General features: G+C 43.0%; 3 protein-coding genes across 4 annotated transcripts; 2 read left to right on the forward strand and 1 right to left on the reverse strand.

Moving 5' to 3' along the window:
* Positions 1 to 9,758: 9,758 nt before the first annotated feature.
* Positions 9,759 to 12,819, forward strand: gstt1a (glutathione S-transferase theta 1a). The gene is made up of 5 exons (XM_029637556.2): positions 9,759 to 9,940; positions 10,480 to 10,567; positions 10,748 to 10,904; positions 11,551 to 11,727; positions 11,913 to 12,819. Exons 1-5 carry the CDS (start codon positions 9,829 to 9,831, stop codon positions 12,111 to 12,113), a joined length of 735 nt encoding a protein of 244 aa, XP_029493416.1. The 5' UTR covers positions 9,759 to 9,828; the 3' UTR covers positions 12,114 to 12,819.
* Positions 12,820 to 12,847: 28 nt separating this feature from the next.
* On the reverse strand, positions 12,848 to 14,925 carry LOC115111475 (taste receptor type 2 member 40-like). The gene has a single exon (XM_029637555.2). It carries the CDS (start codon positions 14,901 to 14,903, stop codon positions 13,938 to 13,940), a length of 966 nt encoding a protein of 321 aa, XP_029493415.1. The 5' UTR covers positions 14,904 to 14,925; the 3' UTR covers positions 12,848 to 13,937.
* A 1,329-nt stretch (positions 14,926 to 16,254) lies between these two features.
* Positions 16,255 to 22,976, forward strand: LOC115111008 (P2X purinoceptor 4-like). Of its 2 annotated transcripts, XM_029636892.2 has the most exons (13): positions 16,255 to 16,527; positions 16,945 to 17,092; positions 17,240 to 17,311; positions 17,435 to 17,507; positions 17,779 to 17,875; positions 18,298 to 18,378; positions 18,603 to 18,744; positions 19,004 to 19,140; positions 19,308 to 19,398; positions 19,540 to 19,605; positions 19,698 to 19,802; positions 19,946 to 20,053; positions 20,241 to 22,976. In XM_029636892.2, the coding sequence occupies exons 1-13, from the start codon at positions 16,295 to 16,297 to the stop codon at positions 20,715 to 20,717; spliced, it is 1,830 nt and encodes a 609-aa protein (XP_029492752.2). In that variant the 5' UTR covers positions 16,255 to 16,294; the 3' UTR covers positions 20,718 to 22,976. The 2 variants fall into 2 exon arrangements, with proteins under 2 accessions (XP_029492752.2, XP_029492753.2); XM_029636893.2 differs by lacking the exon at positions 18,298 to 18,378.
* Positions 22,977 to 23,862: the final 886 nt, after the last annotated feature.

A 23,862-nucleotide genomic window follows, 5' to 3' on the forward strand; every position in this document is an offset into this window, starting at 1 on the left:
AATCACTTATCTTCCCTTTATATGTTCTGTAACCAGTGTTTCTTGTTGTCAGATCGTTGTTACTTCCCTGAGGTTGTGTCGTGTGTCCGTGCTCATCTCTCGCCGCCCTTGTGTGGATTATCTGCTGTGCTCCTTCCTACCCATCCGGACACTCTCCCCTGGGTTTCTCAGCACGCTTTCATAGGAGGATGCGCCCTAGTCCCTGGGTCGGATTCCGTCTGAGTACAGTCTGTCTGTCCTGTTGCTGCTGTAACCTGTATTCATTAAACCATCGTTGCTTGCATCTTGCATCCCCCTCTGTATTGTTACAGAACGATCTGACCAGACCATGGATGCAGCGAGTTCAACGAGTCTGACCGAATTCATTTCCGCAGTATCACGAGAATGGATCAACAAGAGGAGAACATCTCCAGCACAGGTCGGGCAGTACAAGCCATTGCGACGCAGGTATCCCAGCTGACCCAACAATTACAACATCTGAGGGGTCTCGCTGCGCCACCTACACCGGCAGTTCAACCCGCCCCGCCAGAGCCGGATTCCCAGCTAGAGCCACGGCTACCGACACCAGAGGGTTATTCAGGTGATCCTGACTATTGCAGAGCTTTTCTTGCGAGATGTTCCATGCATTTCTCGTTGCAGCCACGGACCTTCAACCGTGAACAGTCTAAGGTAGCATTCGTACTCACACTGCTATCAGGCAAAGCGGCTCTTTGGGGAACGGCGGTGTGGGCGAACCAGGACCCATGCTGCACCTCTTTCCAGACACTCTCCGAGGAGATGAGAAGGGTCTTCGATCAGGCCGTGGCGGGTAGGGAGGCGGCCAGACTACTCGCTGACCTTCGCCAAGGAGACCGTTCAGTATCGGAATACTCCATCCAATTCCGCACTCTGGCCGCAGAGTGTCAGTGGAACGAGGAGGCGCAGTGGGACATGTTCCTGCATGGGCTGGAGGACCGGATCCAGAAGGAGATTTATGTTCTGGACCTTCCCAGGAGTTTAAATGGACTAGTGGAACTAGCCTTGAGGGTCGACGCTCGTCTGAGTCGCGTTGGCCGCCGAGCATGCCCTAACAGACCGTATAACGACACGGAGGGCTGGCATGCCAGCGGCGGGAACACGGCCAGTTCAGCATCCGCTCACGAACCCATGCAGCTGGGGAGAGCTCGCCCCTCCCGGGAAGAGAGGGAGAGGCGGAGATCCCAAGGACTCTGTCTCTACTGTGGTAGAGCGGGCCACTTTATCCACTCCTGCCCGGTAAAAGATTAAGCCCGGTAGTAAGAACGAGGCTACTATCGGGTGGTGTCACCACAGAGAAGACCTCATCATCTACTCTCCTCCCGGGAAGACTAAGATGGGCCAACCACACGCACGACACCCAAGCCTTACTGGACTCAGGAGCAGAGGGTAATTTCATGGACTTCAAGCTCGCTCACAAACTCCAGATTCCTATCACCTCACTCACGCACAAGATATCCGTCAACGCTCTCAATGGTCAAGAACTACCCAACATTTCTCACACCACTGAACCTATCACACTCATCACTTCTGGCAATCACACCGAGACACTATCATTTCTACTCATGGACTCACCCCTTGCACCATTAGTTCTCGGCCACCCTTGGCTCACCCAACACAACCCCAGAGTTGACTGGGGTCATAACTCTATATCCATGTGGAGTAACACATGTCTTGAGTCCTGTTTAGTGTCTGCTTGTTCGTCTGTGTCTGATTCTGTGTTTCTAGAGGAGGCAGTGGATTTGTCTAACGTGCCCGTTGAATACCTCGACCTGAAGGAGGTGTTCAGTAAGTCCCGTGCTGCTTCTCTTCCTCCGCATCGTCCCTATGACTGTGCAATAGAATTATTGCCAGGTGAGTCTCCGCCTAAAGGCAAGTTATATTCACTCTCTGTTCCTGAGAGGGAGGCTATGGAGAGATACATCTCTGGTTCTCTGGCATCTGGATTCATTCGTCCTTCCTCTTCTCCAGCGGGGGCGGGGTTCTTCTTTGTGGAGAAGAAGGACGGATCTCTGCGTCCTTGCATTGATTACCGTGGGTTAAATAACATCACAGTGAAGAATACCTATCCCTTACCGTTGATGTCCTCAGCCTTTGAAAGGTTACAGGGAGCATCCGTGTTCACTAAGTTGGATTTACGTAATGCATATCATTTGGTTCGCATAAGGGGGCGAATGGAAGACCGCGTTTAACACCCCCAGAGGGCACTTCGAATATTTGGTCATGCCTTTTGGGCTATCCAACTCCCCAGCGGTTTTCCAGGCACTCGTAAATGACGTGCTGAGAGATATGATTGATCAGTTCATATATGTTTACCTGGATGACATACTGATTTTTTCTTCTTCTCTCCAGGAACACGTTCAGCACGTCAGACGAGTGCTTCAGAGGTTGTTGGAGAATGGACTTTTTGTCAAGGCGGAGAAATGCATTTTCATGCACAATCCGTTCCATTCCTAGGTTACATCGTCTCGACTGAAGGTATTCGCATGGATCCTGACAAGGTTAAGGCTGTGGTGGATTGGCCAAGCCCAGATTCCCGTAAGGCCCTACAGAGGTTTCTGGGATTCGCCAATTTCTACCGGCGTTTCGTTCGCAACTTTAGCCAGATAGTCGCTCCTCTTACCGCCTTAACCTCCCCCAGAGTGACGTTCAGGTGGTCCGATACAGCCGAGGCTGCATTCGTCAAACTCAAGAGCCGCTTTGTTTCGGCTCCCATCCTCATAGCTCCCGATCCCTCGCGTCAGTTCGTGGTGGAGGTGGACGCTTCAGAGGTGGGGGTAGGTGCGGTACTTTCCCAACGTTCCTCTTCTGACGACAAGATGCACCCTTGCGCGTTCCTTTCCCATCGGTTATCACCTGCGGAACGCAACTACGACATTGGCAACAGAGAGTTGTTGGCAGTGAAGTTAGCACTGCCAACAATATATCAGAACCGCCAAGCGACTCAACTCCAGGCAGGCGCGGTGGGCACTCTTTTTCGGACGTTTTGATTTCTCTCTCTCGTATCGCCCGGGTTCCAAGAATGTCAAACCCGATTCCCTTTCTCGCATTTTTGACCATTCCGAACGCCCATCCACTCCCGAGTGCATCCTACCCGGGACCCTAGTGGTCTCCACACTCACATGGGAGGTTGAATCGAGGGTCAAAACGGCCTTAGAAGGGGTAACGCCTCCGCCCGGTTGCCCGCCTAATCGGTTGTTTGTGCCGGAGGGGTGTCGGTCCGATGTTATTCGGTGGGGGCATTGCTCCAACGTAGCGTGTCATCCAGGAGTCAGTCGCACTAGCTTTTTGGTTAAGCAACGCTTTTGGTGGCCACTGATGGCTCGTGACATTCACAGTTTTGTCTTGGCTTGCTCGGTTTGTGCCACTGGGAAGACTTCCAATCGACCCCCAGATGGGTTACTCCAACCGCTGTCGGTCCCTTCGAGACCCTGGTCCCACATCGCGCTAGATTTTGTTACCGCCCTCCCGCCCTCCCAGGGCAAGACGGTTGTTTTGACCGTGGTGGACCGGTTCTCGAAGGCGGCTCATTTTATTCCCTTGCCTAAATTACCATCTGCCAAGGAGACAGCGGTAACTGTCGTGGATCACGTCTTTCGCTTACATGGTCTGCCGATGGACGTAGTTTCTGACAGGGGGCCCCAATTTGTGTCCAAGTTTTGGCAAGAGTTTTGTAGGTTACTGGGAGCGAGTGTCAGCCTGTCTTCAGGGTTTCATCCCCAGAGCAACGGTCAAGCGGAGAGGGCCAACCAAGATTTGGAGAGAGTGTTGCGATGTTTGGTTTCTAAGAATCCCTCTTCCTGGAGTCAACAACTCTCTATGGTTGAGTACGCTCACAATTCGTTGCCAGTGGCAGCCACGGGTCTCTCTCCGTTTGAGTGTAGTTTAGGTTACCAGCCACCTATCTTTCCCAGTACGGAGTCCGAGGTGTCTGTTCCCTCCGCTCACGCTTTCATCCAGAGGTGCCGTCACGCATGGAGCACAGCCCGTGAGACTCTTCTCCGGGTGGGGCGCGCACCAAGGCTAAGGCCGATCGCCACCGGTCGAAGCCTCCGGTATACGTCGTTGGCCAAAGAGTGTGGCTTTCTACTAAGAACATTCCACTCCGATCCGTTTCGAACAAGCTTGCCCCCAAATTTATCGGCCCGTTCAAAGTCACCAGGATCATTAGTCCGGTGGCGGTCCGGCTCCAGCTTCCTCCGGCGTATAGGAGAATTCATCCTACCTTTCATGTGTTTAAAATAAAACCTGTGTTTCAGGCACGCATTAACCCGCCGGTCCCGGTTCCCCGCCGCCACGACTTGTTGATGGGGAACCCACCTTTTCTGTCAATCGTATTTTGGACTCTAGAAGGAGGGGACGCGGATTCCAGTACCTGGTGGACTGGGAGGGTTACGGCCCGGAGGAGAGAAGTTGGGTACCTGCTAGGGACATTCTGGATCACTCCCTTATCGATGATTTCAATCGACAGGTAAATTCGCCTGGGAAGGCCAAGAGGCGTTCCTAGGGGGGGGGGGGGGGGGGGGGTATTGTCACGGTTCATGAATCCACTGCCTCCTTTTCCTTTTCTCTCTCTCTCTCTCTCTCTCTCTCTCTCTCCCGTGTTTGTGTGGGCGTGGTTCCCAATCTCGGCCTGATTGTCTGCGCCAGCTGGAATCACTTATCTTCCCTTTATATGTTCTGTAACCAGTGTTTCTTGTTGTCAGATCGTTGTTACTTCCCTGAGGTTGTGTCGTGTGTCCGTGCTCATCTCTCGCCGCCCTTGTGTGGATTATCTGCTGTGCTCCTTCCTACCCATCCGGACACTCTCCCCTGGGTTTCTCAGCACGCTTTCATAGGAGGATGCGCCCTAGTCCCTGGGTCGGATTCCGTCTGAGTACAGTCTGTCTGTCCTGTTGCTGCTGTAACCTGTATTCATTAAACCATCGTTGCTTGCATCTTGCATCCGCCTCTGTATTGTTACACAAAATAATAATAATACATTGGGCAAAACTGTGCACGTAAAGTGGAAGTGACAAAAACACCTGAAACTCTACAACTCAGCCTTTAACATCATAGTACCCCGCAAGCTCATCACTGAGCTCAGGACCCTGGGACTGAACACTTGGGACACCCTCTGCAACTGGATCCTGGAGTTCCTGAAGGTCCGCCCCAAGTGGTGAGGGTAGGCAACAACACATCCGCCACACTGATCATCAACACGGGGGACCCTCAGGGGTGCGTGTTTAGTCCCCTCCTTTACTCCCTGTTCTTCCACTTCTGTGTGGCCATGCACAAGTCCAACACAATCATTAAGTTTGTTGAAGACACAACAGTGGTAGACCTGATCACTGATGACGATGAGACAGCCAATAGGGAGGAGGTCAGTGACCTGGCAGTGTGGTGCCAGGACAACAACCTCTCCCTCAACATCAGCTAGACAAAGGAGCTGATCGTGGACTACAGAAAACCGAGGGCTGAGCACACCCCCATCCACATCGACGGGGCTGTAGTGGAGCAGGTCGAGTGCTTCAAGTTCCTCTGTTTCCACATCACTAAGGGATTAACATGGTTCACACACACCAACACAGTCGGCAAGAAGGCACGACAACGCCTCGTCGCTCTCAGGAAGTTGAAAAGACTTGGAATGGGCCCGCAAAGCGCTACAGAGGGTATTGCGTTACTAGAGGTCGACCGATTCTGATTTTTCAACACTGATACCGATTATTGGAGGACCAAAAAAAGCCGATACCGATTAATCGGACATTTTTTTATTTTATTTGTAATAATGACAATTACAACAATACTGAATTAACACTTATTTTAACTTGATATAATACATCAATAAAATCAATTTAGCCTCAAATAAATAATGAAATGTTCAATTTGGTTTAAATAATGCAAAAACAAAGTGTTGGAGAAGAAAGAATAATGCAATATGTGCCATGTAAGAAAGCTAACGTTTAAGTTCCTTGCTCAGAACATGAGAATAAATGAAAGCTGGTGGTTCCTTTTAACATGAGTCTTCAATATTCCCAGGTAAGAAGTTTTAGGTTGTAGTTATTATAGGAATTACAGGACTATTTCTCTCTATACCATTTGTATTTCATTAACCTTTGACAATTGGATGTTCTTATAGGCACTTTAGTATTGCCAGTGTAACAGTATAGCTTCCGTCCCTCTCCTCGCTCCTACCTGGGCTCGAACCAGGAACACAACGACAACAGCTACCCTCAAAGCAGCGTTACCCATGCAGAGCAAGGGGAATAACTACTCCAAGTCTCAGAGCGAGTGATGTTTGAAACACTATTAGCGCGCACCCCACTAACTAGCTAGCCATTTCACATCGGTTACACCAGCCTAATCTCGAGAGTTGATAGGCTTGAAGTCATAAACAGCGCTGTGCTTGCTAAGAGCTGCTGGCAAAATGCACGAAAGTGCTGTTTGAACGAAAGTGCTGTTTGAACGAATGCTTACGAGCCTGCTGCTGCCTACCACCGCTCAGTCAGACTGCTCTATCAAATCATATTGTAGCGACCCGCACAGACAGCTGTGTGTTATGTGTTAGGCTAGGAGGTGGTTGTGTTGTACTGACCAGTACCCGGTGTTCGCGGGGTCCGACATGTCAATCAACCTGCTATCTGCCAATCACGGGAATGCCTGGAATGTTCTGATGCCGGGCATCCTGGTGGTTGGCGGAGTGGCGTGGAGGGGGGTTGGGCAGGGGGGTGGAGCATTGGAAGTTAAGACCAGGTTCAGCCTTTGTTCTCTCTCTCTTACGTCTGGGCTTCACAAGAGAAGGTCACGATTGGCTTGTGGGTTATCTGTCATCTATTTGGCGTGTGCTACGGCCCAAACAGTAGCCTGTGTAAAGTTGGTTTAATAAACCGTCAATTCGCAAACTCAAGCCGCTGTCTGGACAATTGTTCATTTATGATCTAGTCAGGTCATTACAATATACTTAGTTATGATATAATAACACACAGAAATACGAGCCTTAGGTCATTAATATGGTCGATTCCGGAAACTATCATCTCGAAAACAAGATGTTTATTCTTTCAGTGAAATACGGAACTGTTCCATATTTATCTAACGGGTGGTCTATCTAAGTCTAAATATTCCTGTTACATTGCACAACCTTCAATGTTATGTCATAATGACGTAAAATTCTGGCAAATTAGGCGGCCCAAACTGTTGCATATACACGGACTCTGCGTGCAATGAACGCAAGAGAAGTGACACAATTTTACCTGGGTAATATTGCCTGCTAACCTGGATTTCTTTTAGCTAAATATGCAGGTTTAAAAATATATACTTCTGTGTATTGATTTTAAGAAAGGCATTGATGTTTATGGTTAGGTATACATTGGAGCAACGATACGCACCGCATCGATTATATGCAACGCAGGACACGCTAGATAAACTAGTAATATCATCAACCATGTGTAGTTAACTGGTGATTATGATTGATTGATTGTTTGTTTTTTATAAGATACGTTTAATGTTAGCTAATAACTTACCTTGGCTTCTACTGCATTCGCGTAACAGGCAGGCTCCTCGTGGAGTGCAATGTAATCAGGTGGTTAGAGCGTTGGACTAGTTAACTGTAAGGTTGCAAGATTGAAACACCCTTTTACCTTGACAAGGTAAAAATCTGTTGTTCTGCTCCTGAACGAGGCAGTTAACCCACCATTCCTAGGCCGTCATTGAAATTAAGAATGTGTTCTTAACTGACATGCCTAGTTAAATAAAGATTAAATAAAGGTGTAAAAAAAATATTTAAAAAATCGGCCAAATCGGTGTCCAAAAATACAGATTTCCGATTGTTATGAAAACTTAACATAGGCCCTAATTAATCAGCCATTCCGATTAATTGGTCGACCTCTAGTGCGTACGGCCCAGTACACCACTGGTGCCTAGCTCCCTGACATCCAGGACCTCTATACCAAGAGGTGTTAGAGGCCGTAAAAATTGTCAAAGACTCCAACCACTCAAGTCATAGACTGTTCCCTCTGGTACCGCATGGCAAGCAGTAGCCGAAGCAAGTCTGGAACCTAAAGGACCCTGAACAGCTTCTACCCCCAAGCTATAAGACTGCTAAATAATTAGTTAAATAGTTAACCAAATAGCTAACCTGACTATCTGCATTGACCCCCTTTTGCAATAACCTTTTTGACTCATCGCATGCACTGCTGCTACTGCTTAACATATATCCTCTTGGCTAGTCACTTTATCCCTACCTATATGTACATATCTACCTCAATTACCTTGTACCGCTGCACATCGACTTGCTACTGGTACCCTGTGTATATAGCGGCGTTATCGTTACTCATTGTGTAGTTATTCCTCGTGTTATTATTTTTCTATTTTTTTAAAAGGGTATGACAAATAAAATGTGATTTGAATTGGTTTGACAGAACTGTGCATGCAGAGTGGAAGTGACAAAAACATCTGCAACTTGGGCAACAGGGCTATCTATGTCAGGTGTTCTGAGACACTGCTGAACAAAAATGACAATATTCACATGCTGTCATCAGGGACACGCATGTACTCTCCAAGGCTGTTGAGGCCATTTATTCATTTGCTAAATGTTACAGGAGTCTACTGCATTCCAAGTGGAGATGAAAGAGTTTAAATGGACTGCCAGTTAACCAAAACCATTGCTAGACCAGGCCCTTGTCTCCGGGGGCTGAGAGCAGAGTTGTCATACCCATAGTGGGCACAGGGGAACATGCCCCGTAAGATTTGTCCTATTTCCAATAATAATAATTTCACATAATGTTTTGTTGTTGTTGTTTCTCTGTAATACCACTAGCCATCTAGGAATTTTCTGAAGTAGGCTTTAGCTAGCCCAGATAAGTTCCTAATCTCCCAACCTCATAACTAACTACCAAGAAGCCATTTCAGGCTATCAAATTAGAGTAGTTAGCTTGTCTAACTATCTTAGCTGGCATACCTGCTGGCAAGGTTGGTAGACTTGAGAAAAGCATGCAATAACTAAATGTACTGAATAAGACTCACATTCCTTTCAATCTTTCACACAGATTTCAAGCATATTTAGTTTATTTAAAAACAATACAGACAGCTCAAGTGGTATTGCTTAGCTATGCAGAAAAATATACATATAAATACAAATATATATTTTTACATAGAATTAAGCATAACAATTATGGCTCTAGATTGTAGGAAAAAGCTGTTTCGGATTTTTATAAAATGCAAAATGCCATCCTCATGTACTCATGTACTTTGTGACACCTCAAATTTTTGGGGTGCGTGATGTCCCTGGGTGAGTCTCTGGACTTATGCCTTCCTCCCAAATCTGTCTTAAAGGCCCATTATCTTAGTAAACAAAAGACTTGACCTACTTATAACATGATCAATACTGTGGTGAAACGCTAGTTATCAACTGCACTACTGGTTCAGCTGTATCACTGGTCATCAACTTTGGTAAAATAAAAAAAATGTAAATTGCACTTAGTGAGTGCCCAAAAATGTGTTCATGAAATGATCCAGACTCGCAAACAATAACTGTCTGAGACATTGCTCATTATATGACATTATAATAAAACAGTCTATATGCAAATAATAACTGAATCATAGCATGGTCCATTGCACAGAGTCGCCTTATGGCTCAGTTATTTTGTCTGGATAATTTTATAAACATTTACAAAATGTTGCCAACGCCTGACCCGACAACCAGAAGCAGACACCACATTGAACTGTCGGAACCCTTTATAATCATTTGACTATATGGGAGGGGCTCCATACCAACATAAAGGATAGCGGGTGCTGGGAAGAGATTCGGTACATAACATCCCTTCTACATCTGTGAAAATGCCGTTGGAATTGTATCTTGATCTGCACTCTCAGCCATGTCGCTCTGTGTTCATTTTTGCAAAGAAAACAAACATTCCGTTTGATTTCAAGTTTGTCGATCTGGCTACAGGTAGGCTACTGCGAGATATTTGGAATGTGATTTATAACGTTTATATTGAATATATAGTATTTATGTTGACGACTTCTACACAACAGAGTTTTGGTGTGTATAAAATATGTTCAAATATAGTGAAATTCTATTCGAGGTAAATCAAAAAAATAAATATTTTGAAGCAACCACCCAACCATTTTAGTAAATATGGGCCTACTGCAAATACAGTTAGGAAGTAGCCTAGCCTATTATGACAATGAAAGTTCGATTTTATATGTATATATGTAGGCCATAAACTTCTAGGTGAAAACAACCAATTGCAAACTTTGAACTTGTTACATAATGACCTTGTTTGTTTATTCAGAAGGTAATATCTAACTGGACCCAATAACTAGATTAGAAGTCATGAAACATGAAAGACATACTGTATATGGAAAAGTTTTTTCACAAAGATAATCATCATCCTATATGTGTAAATTCATTATAACAACAAAATAACTATATTTTCTTAAAAGTGATATTGGATAAATCAGTGTCACAATTGTTTTGCTCCTCAGGCCAGCAGTATGGGGAAGACTTTGGTAAGATCAGTGCGGTGAGAAAGGTTCCGGTCATGAGAGATGGAGACTTCATTCTTACAGAGAGGTAAAGTAGCCTACAGTAATCTACACAGAGACACTTCCCACTGGTTGAATCAACATTTCAATGAAATGACTTTGAACCAACGTGGAATAGACGTTGAATAAGTGGGTGCCTAGTGGGTCGACTCTAATTAGGTTTCTAGGGAGTTCCTTCAATTCATTGTATATCTCTCCTTATTTTTAGTGTTGCCATCCTAAAGTACCTGGCTGAAAAATTTGGCACCTCAGATTCAGACCACTGGTACCCAGCAGACCTGCAAAAGCGAGCCCGGGTCAACGAGTACCTGTCTTGGCAACACGCAGCCATGCGAGCCCATGGCTCAAAGGTGTTCTGGTTCAGGGTAAGATATAAACATCCAATATGTCCTGTAAGTGGAACTGCACTTAGAAAAAAAGGTTATACCTAGAACCTAAAAGGGTTCTTAGACTGTCCTCATAGGAGGACCCTTTGAAGAACCATTTTTGGTTCCAGGTAGAACCCTTTTGGTTTCAGGTTTGGTTCCGTTCCACAGGTTTGGAACGGAAGTTTCAGGTTTGGTTCTGTTCCATAGGAGAACCAAAAACGGTTCTCATATGAGGACAGCCCAAGAACCCTTTTGTAAGCTTTTTTTCTAAGTGTGGACCTTGGCTGGTAATTGAACCATTTGTACACAAATCATTTCTTACGTAATAACTTAGTTAATGACTGAAGGAAATCATTAGCATCATTGGTGAATAGACATTTTATCACATGACTCAGGTGCATAAAGTAAACAGCATAGTGGGTCGATTTCCGGAACAACTAAGAGCATTGAAGCGCGAGGCTCAACTTCTTTGTTGTTTTGGTGCCCTGGCTACCACACTGTGAACAGTGTTGCAACTTGCTAATTTCAATATCTCCGGTGCTGTTCGTGGCAACTTCATTTTGCTCAGTCTACCTTTAAACCATATTGAATAAGTATGGGTATAGACACAAGTGAAATTTTTTAAATATTTACATATTTTCAGGCAATAGTTCCCATCATAACTGGTTCAGACGTCCCTAAGGAGAAAATGGACTCTGCTATGGAGGACCTGACACTGTCTCTGAAGGTGTTTGAGGAGAAGTTCCTGGATGACAGACCCTTCATCATTGGGGAAAAGATCTCACTAGCAGACCTGGTGGCAATAGTAGAGATCATGCAGGTGACATTACATTTGTAAAATGTGAAAGGGTAGGGAAGAGTGAGTTGTGCATGATTTTGAAGCTATTGTGTGAGGGATTCTCTCACTAACTGTTGTAAATGTCCCTCCCAATGTCTTTGGTTGCAGATTTGTGCTGTACTTTCCCTGAAATGATATGGGTTTTCCTGTGTGTGCATGTTTTTCAGCCGGTTGGCACTGGTCTGGATTTGTTTGAGAACAGGCCCACTCTCGGTGCCTGGAGAGACAGGGTAAAAATTGAGCTTGGCGAGGCTCTCTTTGACGAAGCTCACAAGACCATCATGGATGTGGCCAGCCTGCCTCAAACCTTTGAGAACAATGGAATGCTGGAATTTCTCAAGCCAAAGATACAGAAGATGTTCAACTAACTCATGATGAGAACATTTTGACCACCAAGTATTGTGTGACAATGCTTTTCATTTTTGTCTTAATTTTTGTCTGTCTTTGCACATTTTATTAGCAACCTGAACCCAAGTTTAGACGTAACATAGTAAACGCACATCCGATACTCCAATTAGTATGATATGTTATATTTCGTATTGTATGTATTAATTTGTGGAACTCCTTCAACCATTTTGTGTGATATGTTACAAATTACAATTCATATGATATGTTACGGATTGCAATTCATACAATATGTTACAAATTTGCAAATCGTATGATATGTTATGAATTCCAATTTGTTGTGGCTAACGTTAGCTAGGTGGCTAATGTTAACTAGGCTAGGGGTTAAGGGAAGGGTTAGCTAACATGCTAAGTAGTTGCAAAGTAGCTAAAAAGTAGTAAGTTGTTGCTAATGATCTAAAATGCTAAAGTTGTCCGTGATGAGATTCAGAACACACAACCTTTGGGTTGCTAGACGTTCCCTTTATACGCCCATCCAGCCACCCTGACTAACCACCCTACTTTTTGCCTTAAGTAACCATCTGTCTTATGTTACCATACCAAATATAACATATCATACTAATTTGAGAGTCCCGGATTTACATTTACTATGTTACGTCTAGTCTATGAGACCAAGCTGTTATTAGAATAAACATTTAATTTCTTGATAATAAATCAAATAAAATCTAATCTGTCTTTTTCCAATTTTTTCGAATGATTTTTAATTCTTAAAAATAAAAATAAACAATAGAATGTAAAGTACTATTTGGTGAGAGATGCAAAGGTTCTGCAGTCCAAAACCTGAAAGAATATTCTTTAAACTCGTCCCATTTTTCCAAAACGGTTTAGTTCTAAAAAGAAAATGCCCAATTAACAATAGAATGTAAAGTACTATTTGATGAGATATGCAAAAGTCCAAAACCTGAAAGAACATTCTTCAAACTCTTCCCATTTCATTTACAGTGCCTAGTGAAATTCTACACATCCCTTGCACAGTTTTCACCTTTTGCTGCCTTAATAAAATTATGTAGATCTAAAAAAGGAAAAAATGGGATTTTAGTGGATTTTTCCCCTGCTTATCTACCCAACCTGCTTCACATGAACAAAGTTACATTTATAGAACATTTTCTTAGTTAATAAAAATATTAAAGAAAGATGTCTTGCATAAGATTTGCATGCCTTCACACTCCAGAGTTTGTACTTGGTGGAAGCGCCTTTGGCAGAAATTACAGCTGTGAATAATTTTGAATAAGATTCTACCAAATCTGCACAACTCTATCCATTGTTTTTGTTAAAATTGCTCCAGCTCAGGAAATTTGGTTGGGAATCATTGATGGACAGCCATAATCAAACTTTGCCTCTGATTGTCAAACAGATTCAAGTCAGGACTGCTACTGGTCAACTCAGGAACACTCAGCACCATGCTGGTGTGTCTTCGGCATTAACATTTGTATAATTGTCCCTCTGAAAAATGAAACTGACATTGAAATAGTGTAGACTTTCACTAGGCGCTGTACATAAAGCCACACTCCTTAATTTGTGCAAATCATCAATAAGAAAATACATAAAAAATATAAAAAGACAAATAAAGCCAATACATGCACCGCTACGTAAAAGTCAAATACTATGAAACCCAGTACACCTAAGCATAAAAAGACAACAACAGCAGTAGCAAAAAGGAATTTTACAACAAAATAATTAGCACTTGCTTGTAATATCTGGCAATGACAAACATTAAGTATATTGTGACATAATACACTGTCCTGAAGAACTGAAAAGGAGACAATGTATTAAAACTCAAAAGCATATCAAGCTGCCCCAGTTTCTCCACTCAGGCTTTTGCTTGATGCATTTGATGCCTTGGTACCGCAGAAAAGAGTCCAGAGTTTCTCCCGCAGGTTCTTATTGGAGATAGTCAAGAGAACGCCTGATGCTATGCAATAGAAGGAGTAACCCAGCAGGAGTGAGTTAATGCTAACGTCAGAGCCATATAGTTTAGAGAGGTAGAACAGGGAGATGATGGTCAGAGTGGTTATGTAGACACCCACCAGGGCCACAGTAAGCTTGCACACCAGCAGGTAGGAGTCAGCACTCTGAACATCGGTCTTGTTCTTTCTCATCTCCAGCGTGTGTTTGCAGAGATGGACCACCAGTCTGATGGAGGAGGGAACCATCACCATCACAGGTAACGGAGCCAGGTAGCAGATGAAGACTAGCACATAAAGGTTCATGTTGATCCAAGTGGGGAATAGAGGTGTCTTAATCACACAGGTGGTGTTCTTTGTCACAGGTGTTATGTATGACTCGTTACGGTAAGTAAGGGAGAAGAAGGGGGAAAACATCACACAGGAGTTCAGGAAGGTCACTGCAAGAGCCACGTTGATGATGGGTGAGATGTTTGTCTTGATCTTTGCGAACAGCTCAGAGGTGAAGTTGACCACCTTCACACAATAGAGGACACTCAGCCAGGCGATGGACCAGAAGCTCAAATAGCTACTGCTCAGCCACACATACAACATGGCACAGAAGAACATGGGTAGATCATCCCAACACAACACCCCACGCCACATAGTGACTACGATGCCAAAGGTGGAGAGGTGCAGGAAAACATTACCCAGGGAGATAGTGGAGATGATCAGTCCCACAGTCTGAACACCACCAGCCTTCCACTGCTGGAACATGGTTGTTATCAAGTTGAATGCGTTCCATAGCACTCCAATAACGACCAGGACAGCTATACCATACAGCTGGACTTCATGTTGTCCAGAACCCATAGTTATAACCAGATGAGAACGATTTGGCAGAATTCCTCTTTGTTATGAAGCAGAGTATTATTCACATACCATTTTATAGAGAAAATGAGTATTCCTATGCAAATCTGTTTCTGTGAGTAATGACTCTCTGAGATAATGTAAATGAGGGACAATGTTGATTGATGGTAGGGCATGGCCATTCCACAGCAGAATTTGAAAACACAAATTAGCCATGAGGAAGACAAGTCACGTTATTCATGACCATTTTGTTTTTATGAAAAGCATGCATGAAGTATACATTGACTAGAATGTAGACTATTACTGGATTTGCAATGCTGTAACCAGACACAGATTCAATTGAAGATGGAGGGAAGGAGTAGGAATGCAAGATAGTCAATACTTGTATCATCTCAACCACTCTCATTGTCCCTAGTGAGGATAAACATGACATGTTACTTACTGTCTGCCTTGCCACTGTCCATCGTGCCATGGTTTTTGTTTACAGACCAGACAGTCATTTACTTACAAGAATCTTCTGGGGGTGGTTTTACATTTTTAAACCATGGAAATTATATGTATTTTATTTTCCTTTGCCTGATGAGGCTGAATGTATTTCCTTATTCAAATCCATTATGTTTGTATCATTTGTACAAGTTAGCTTATTCAAAATGAAGTTTTGTGCTTTTCATCCTGTTTCAATGTCATGTCATTCACAATGCAAATGGTTTTGAGCGCATAGTCTCTTTTCTCCAGATTTTATATTTTTCTCAGGCATAATTGCACAAGCAAAAACTGAAGCTAGTATGTGACACAATTATATCGTCCTCATTTTCAAGCTCCTGTGGTGGCCAAATACATCCAGTTCCTTTCCATACTAATTATTTACTGCTATCTAGAGTTTAAAATGATTTCTTGATTGGGCACCAAATCAGGAAACTTGTTTGGCACAACTTTCACCCCAAAGAAACTGTCACTCATACTGCATAAAAAAAACATCAAGCCTACTGTAGCCTATATCATATCTGGACTAGGATGCAGTGCACATCTTCACAATCAAGTTAAGTGGTCCGGATACAGCCATGCCCAGATACAATGACTTCCTTCATAGGGATATGTGACCCTTTGATTTGCAAATACTGATAGTGACAGAAATCTTCATTTAATCTAATTTATCGGTGTACCCCATGGTAGGCCTACTTCATATGTTAGTCTTTCATTCATATGAATGCATTCGTGTCATTTTCATGTAATAAACGATCAAATCATTTCAAAGTAGCAAATAACATAAAACAATAGACAAACGCTACTTTGTTCCAGCTTTGGCTGCACAACAGGGATACATGCATAATGCTATACAACAACGACGACTGGACCAGTCTTGAATTTCAAAGACGTAGAATATTGTTTGGTCAATGGAACTGAAACAGCTCCATGCAGATGTACATGTGATCACTGACCCACTCAGGAAGGAGAAGAACCAGTATGAGTCAGAAGAAAGAGATTCACTCTCTCTGACAACATCCAAAATGCCGTGTAAACTGCTAAATCTATGTGAGTATGAAACACATAAACTGGTCCGAATACAAAGTGCAAGGCTGGGATCGCTGAAATGGACATTTAACGGAGTCATACTGATGTTCATCTGGTGAGTATTCTGCAGAAGGATTCAGTTGGCGGTAATAACGGTAGTAGACAAGGAACGCCCACGAACCTTGATCAAAAATGTGTGCATGAAAATAAAGTATGAATGTTATTTTAGATATCGAATACATTCTGAAATAATGATGTATTACTTTTATCAATTGTATTAACTATTTATTTTAATATGTCCATCTTCTAGCCATACCAATAATATTTCAAAATGAATGTTATTATAGATAGTGAATACATTCTAAAATAATGATGTATTACTTGTATCAATTGTATTTACTATTTGTATTTATTTATTTACCATCCACATTTTCTAGCCATACCAATAGTATTTCAAATCTATCAGGGACACATAAAAGTCATTTACTCCAATTTCCAACATTCTATAATAAAATACTGTTTTACATTGTAGCATTGTAATGTTCTGGAACAAGGAGTACCAAGAACACGACTATGTGGTCAGCTCTGTTACTGCTAAGGTCAAGGGAGTGGCCATGACCAGCTTGCCAGATGTTGGTGATATAGTATGGGATGTTGTAGATTACAGTGGGCCATCACAGGTGTGTGTGTGCATTCATACGTTTGTGTTTTACGAATATTGTTGTTTTATTGTTGTATATTATACACATATTAGATTTGTATTATACATGCATATATTTGTACATTGGTTCTGACTTTCTATACATTTGTTGGACTTTCTGTTTAAGGGAAAGAATTCATTTTTCGTGGTGACCAATGTCATTGTTACAAAAAATCAAAGGCAAGGAAAATGCCCTGAGGTAGAGTGCCAGTAGGACATCCCTACCCAATTCCTGTAAATTATAATGTCTGATATCACTTCTATTAACCACACTACTTGATGACTAGAACCAACTCATCTCCCAGGAGTCTGTGTATTACAGGTCCCTCCTTACGGAAAAGTGTGTTGGACAGACAAGGACTGTGTGAAGGGGTTCTGGGATCAGAACAGCCACGGTACAACTACAGCTGTCTACAACTTTTCTCCTGATCATTCTCCTCTGTTTGTGTCATCTCTATCTGGTTAGACCATTAGTTCTTGCAAGGAGGGGAGGAATTTGTCCCTGATGTGTTGAGGTTTCAGATGGGCTGCTCTGTTCTCTCTGGGTTACACAGTAGTAGTAAACATGTAGACACATGATAATAGAACAGCTAGGATTTGTCACGTGAACCATATAATAGTTCAAATTGAACTCATTCTAAATTCCACATTTTGCTTTCCTTTCAGGGGTTCAGACAGGTGCATGTGTGAAGTTTGATGTAAAACAGAAAACATGTGAGGTGTCTACATGGTGCCCCATAGAAACCAAGAAAACGCCCCCCAAGTAAATAAGCTCACTATTATTTGTATTCTCATTATCAGTATGTGTGCCTGCCTTCCCCCTCTCATCATATTCAGTGTGATTTGACTTGCAGTCTCTGCAGAGGTTAGTTACTCAGTAAATCAAGTTATCTTCACTTCTACATAGACCACTGCCTGACAGCTATATTTATACTTTAGTTCCTCTAATGTGGAGGAAGCTCACCACATTACCGCTGCATGAGTGTATAGTCAAATATGATGAGGAACATTGTTTCAAAGTAGTTTCACAACAACTTTGGAATGAAAATTAAAAGGGCTCTATCACGGAATCTGTAACACTTCAGCTTTAAAGATTGAATAGAGCCCTAAACCGTCAGCTGTAAAAACATATTTTTTTCACAACTATGCTTCAATAGTGCAATTGATAACTGCTCTGACATCTAGGCCTGCTCTCTTGGCATCAGCTGAGAACTTCACAGTCCTCATCAAGAACAACATCAGATTCCCAAACTTTAACTTCATTAGGTGAGACTGCCCAATTCAATGTGAATAGATTTGTATTTTTAGCTTGCATACCACAGTTAAGTATATTATATATATTATATTCAGAGTAACCTTCACCACCCCACCTTTACATACTCAAAGGGTCATAATCACAAAAAACAGAATTACATGAATTCATAAACAGATGGAAAACGAGCACCGTCTTTACATTCAGCTGATCTTACTAATGTGTGTTTGTCTCACAGAAGGAACATCCTCCCTGAGATGACGGACAGCTACCTGAAGCACTGCCAATTTAACAGGCGTACAGACCCCTGGTGCCCCATCTTCCGCCTCGGGGACATTGTGCAGGAGGCCAGAGAGAACTTCTCAGAGATGGCAGTTGAGGTGGGCTGCTCTGTTAGAGGGAATTTCTCAAATAACCACAAACTTACTCTATGACGCTCAATTATGTATGTATATCACTGATGTCTGCATCTATTTTGGCATTGCACATACTGGCAATTCATAACATTGGACATATTTGATTACTTAATGAATTACAGAATGAAATCACCTTAATTACTTCAGATGTGAAAGGGTTTACATGATTGTCAGGTAAGGTTGACGTTGAGTAGATCATCTTCACCATGCTCTCTCACCAAAGGGTGGCGTCATTGGGATCCAAATGAAGTGGGATTGTAATCTGGACGGGTTCTTGCGGAACTGTCTGCCCAAATACTCCTTCCGCCGGCTGGATGAGAAGGAGAGCAACAGAACTCTGTACCCTGGTCTCAACTTCAGGTAATTGTGACTGGCCGTGTTCTTTAGGCCGAATGTCATAGACCATACATGGCCAGTTGACCCAATTCAAATGAGATTATGGAAAATTGTAATTGTAGACATCGGTGCATCCAGATATTACAGTGTAACATAGTTTTTTACAGTTTTATAACAACATGTGTTGGCAGGTTTGCTAGATATCAGACAGAAAAAGGTGTTGGGGAGAGGACCCTGTTTAAAGCGTTTGGGATCAGGTTTGATGTCATGGTATTCGGAAAGGTTTGTATGACTCATTAAGTCTTATCATTCAAACCTGCAATAATGATGATGGTAATCTAATGAATGAGCATATATTATTCTAATCAGTGCATGAATCAGAATAATAAAAAATTGTAATTTATCATGTGTGTTCTTTTAAAGGCAGGAAAATTCAGCATAATCCAACTGATCATCTATATTGGATCAACTCTATCCTATTATGCACTGGTGAGCTTTATTCAGAAGTTTTTGTTCAACTTTTTTTGAAATTCAACATTTTAACAGGCAAAGAAGCCTACATTGACTGTGACTTTCCCCAGACCACATTATTCATTGACTGGCTCATTGGGACCAGCTGCTTCTCTAAAGAAGCCAGACAGAACTACTCAGAGAAAAAGGTTGAATCTGTTCAGGACAGACAACAGGTAGGAGTGGGATGGCATTCCCCACTGGGGATTGTACATACCCTCAAATCCACAGCAACATTTGCATTCCCATTGACTGAATGTTGGATGTAAATATGTGGTGAGACGCTGAACAATGGCACTATTCTCCTTCTGTGTTCCAGTGCATTCTTTGTGTCTCGTTTGTGGACGAGAACCATATAAGAGTGGTGAAAAGATCACATAGGAAAAGTTTACAACAAGTGAAGCCCATGTCCGTTCACCCATTCAAGGTTAGCATAATTGTGTTTTCCCAAATGTAGTGCCTTTCTCACCCCCTGATACAGTAGATACTCACTTTTAAGATCACTTTATGTTACCCTTCTCTTGTCTTTTACACAGTTACTGAGCAAGGTAAAACTATTGTATATAAGTACACATAACTACTGTAATATGTATGTATTGCACTCTTGTTGTCAGGACGACATAAGGCACCTGAGTGCCATGGCTGGTGTATTGCAGAAAGGGCACAGCATAGACAAGCAGCCCCAGGCTCTCCCTCGGCCCAGCCGTCCAGCCTGGTGTCTGTGTGGCTGCTGCCTCCCCTCCACCCATCCCCAGGAGCAGCTGTGCTGCAGGATGAGCAGAGGTCGCTGCATCACCACCTCCTCCTTGTTTGAACAGCTGGTGCTGAGTCGGCCCTTGTTGGAGGCAGTGTTGCTGTACAGGGAGCCTCTTTGTGAGCTGACCGAGGGGGAGCAGTGGACCACCGCCATGCGCCACTGCGCCTACAATCAGTATATCACCTGGAGATTTGGGGCCCCACCCAGAGAAAGCCTTCCTGTCATACCCAGTTGTAGTGTGTGGAGAATCAGAGAGGAATACTCCAGCCAAGATGGAGAGTACACTGGCATGAGACCCAGAAGAACTACTTCTCCCCAGTCCAGCCAGCCCTAACACATAGCTTTAGGGAAGAGGGAGAGTCAGTGTTCTAGAAAGCAGTGTTCTATATAGAAATCAGAGACTGGTCCTCATCATGTAACAGTTGTATCATACATTTGTACTGTATTTACCTAATCTTCCATTCTGCATTAAGGTTAACATTTTCAACTTGATCATTATTCTCGCCTATAGATATTGTGTCTATCCATCCCACTGTCTAGAGACCATGAATGATGAAAAGGGCTCCCAAGTGGCGCAGCGGTCTAAGGCGTTGCATCTCCGTGCTAGAGGCGTCACTACAGACCCTGGTTTGAATCCAGGCTGTATCACAATCCGCCGTGATTGGGAGTCCCATAGGGCGGTGCACAAATGGCCCAGCGTTGTTCGGGTTTGGCTGGTATGGGCCGTCATTGTAAATAAGAATTTGTTCTTAACTGACTTGCCTAGTTAAATAAAGGTACAATTTAAAAATATATACAGTGGGGAGAACAAGTATTTGATAGACTGACGATTTTACAGGTTTTCCTACTTACAAATCATGTAGAGGTCTGTAATTTTTATCATAGGTACACTTCAACTGTGAGAGACGGAATCTAAAACAAAAATCCAGAGAATCACATTGTATGATTTTTAAGTAATTCATGTTTTCTTTTTATTGCATGACATAAGTATTTGATCACCTACCAACTAGTAAGAAATCCGGCTCTCACAGACCTGTTAGTTTTTCTTTAAGAAGCCCTCCTGTTCTCCACTCATTACCTGTATTAACTGCACCTGTTTGAACTCGTTACCTGTATAAAAGACACCTGTCCACACACTCAATCAAACAGACTCCAACCTCTCCACAATGGCCAAGACCAGACAGCTGTGTAGGGATAAAATTGTAGACCTGCACAAGGCTGGGATGGGCTACAGGACAATAGGCAAGCAGCTTGGTGAGAAGGCAACAACTGTTGGCACAATTATTAGAAAATGGAAGAAGTTCAAGATGACGGTCAATTACCCTCGGTCTGGGGCTCCATGCAAGATCTCATCTCGTGGGGCATCAATGATCATGAGGAAGGTGAGGGATCAGCCCAGAACTACACGGCAGGACCTGGTCAATGACCTGAAGAGAGCTGGGACCACAGTTTCAAAAAACATTAGTAACAGACTACGCCGTCATGGATTAAAATCCTGCAGCGCACGCAAGGTCCCCCTGCTCAAGCCAGCGCATGTCCAGGCCCGTCTGAAGTTTGCCAATGACCATCTGGATGATCCAGAGGAGGAATGGGAGAAGGTCATGTGGTCTGATGAGACAAAAATTGAGCTTTTTGATCTAAACTCCACTCGCCGTGTTTGGAGGAAGAAGAAGGATGAGTACAACCCCAAGAACACCATCCCAACCGTGAAGCATGGAGGTGGAAACATCATTCTTTGGGGATGCTTTTCTGCAAATGGGACAGGATGACTGCACCGTATTGCGGGGAGGATGGATGGGGCCATGTATCGCGAGATCTTGGCCAACAACCTCCTTCCCTCAGTAAGAGCATTGAAGATGGGTCGTGACTGGGTCTTCCAGCATGTCAACGACCTAAAACACACAGCCAGGGCAACTAAGGAGTGGCTCCGTAAGAAGCCTCTCGAGGTCCTGGAGTGGCCTAGCCAGTCTCCAGACCTGAACCCAATAGAAAATCTTTGGAGGGAGCTGAAAGTCCGTATTGCCCAGTGACAGCCCCGAAACCTGAAGGATCTGGAGAAGGTCTGTATGGAAGAGTGGGCCAAAATCCCTGCTGCAGTGTGTGCAAACCTGGTCAAGAACTACAGGAAACTTATGATCTCTGTAATTGCAAAGAAAGGTTTCTGTACCAAATATTAAGTTCTGCTTTTCTGATGTATCAAATACTTATGTCATGCAATAAAATGCTAATTAATTACTTAAAAATCATACAATGTGATTTTCTGGATTTTTGTTTTAGATTCCATCTCTCACAGTTGAAGTGTACCTATGATAAAAAATTACAGACCTCTACATGCTTTGTAAGTAGGAAAACCTTCAAAATCGGCAGGGTATCAAATACTTGTTCTCCCCACTGTATATATATATATTTAAATTTTAAAACTAAAAAAGATTGTGGAAGATCCATTATCTTAGATGACAATGAACTGGAGCTAACTGGAGAAGGAATTGTGTTCATTTTGTTTGTCTGTCTGCATACATGTAACCTATTTCAATTCTTTTTTATATTGAACAAATCTTTTTTGCCATGTGCAATAAATGTAATTTTGAAAATATTGTTGACTTGATGATAATGTAATTTCACATCTTCTCCAGTTCTTGTGTGAATACAATAGTACATACCGTTTCTATGGATCCATTGTAGTCGATGTACAGTAGTTTTATTATGCCTCTACTCAGATGAGTTAGATTTGCGAAATGAGCCAGCGTCCGTTGCAGTGGAGATTTTAGCATGTAAATCTACGTGGGGCAAAAACATAAAAAAAGGTGGGATGCATGCCAGCAAAGCCACTACACAACACAACACTAAACAATACATGAATTGCACTATAACGGTGACAAACGGTTCCCACAAACTGGCCTACATAGAGCTGTCTCAACAGCAGAGTCCCAACAGCAGTTCCAACACCTTACTACTGCTACACCTGGCTGTCAGGAGAGCCTTGTCTGGCAGCGAAACAGTTCATTCAGCCTCATTTACTGCCTTTTTTTAAAACATAGCTGATATGGCTGACTTACTTAAACAAATGTGGTTTCTACTGACATTTGAAATGTACAAACTATGGCATAAGGGGATGACAAACGGATAAGCGGCAATCCGTAATTTCGATAAAGACAATGAGTTCTTACAGTATTTTCCCTGTACACCAAGTCAGAACATTAAGACAAATAATGGGGCATATAAGCAGACAATGAAAGCTCTTACAATATTTGATGATTACATTTCTCTAAAAACAGGCAATAGGCTAATTAAGAGAGGAAAAGGGACCAAATTATTAGCTTGAGGCACATGGGCAGCTAACAACTTACTAAACAACATACACTAAGTAACGTTATTACTTTCTTAGCTACAGTATACATAACTCCCTGGCATATTACATAATTTAATGCAGCAGAATACAATACATTTTTGGACTTCAGAACCACTCATTGTTTAAATTT

The sequence above is a fragment of the Oncorhynchus nerka genome, linkage group LG27 (assembly GCF_034236695.1).
Source record: "Oncorhynchus nerka isolate Pitt River linkage group LG27, Oner_Uvic_2.0, whole genome shotgun sequence".
NCBI lineage: Eukaryota > Metazoa > Chordata > Actinopteri > Salmoniformes > Salmonidae > Oncorhynchus > Oncorhynchus nerka.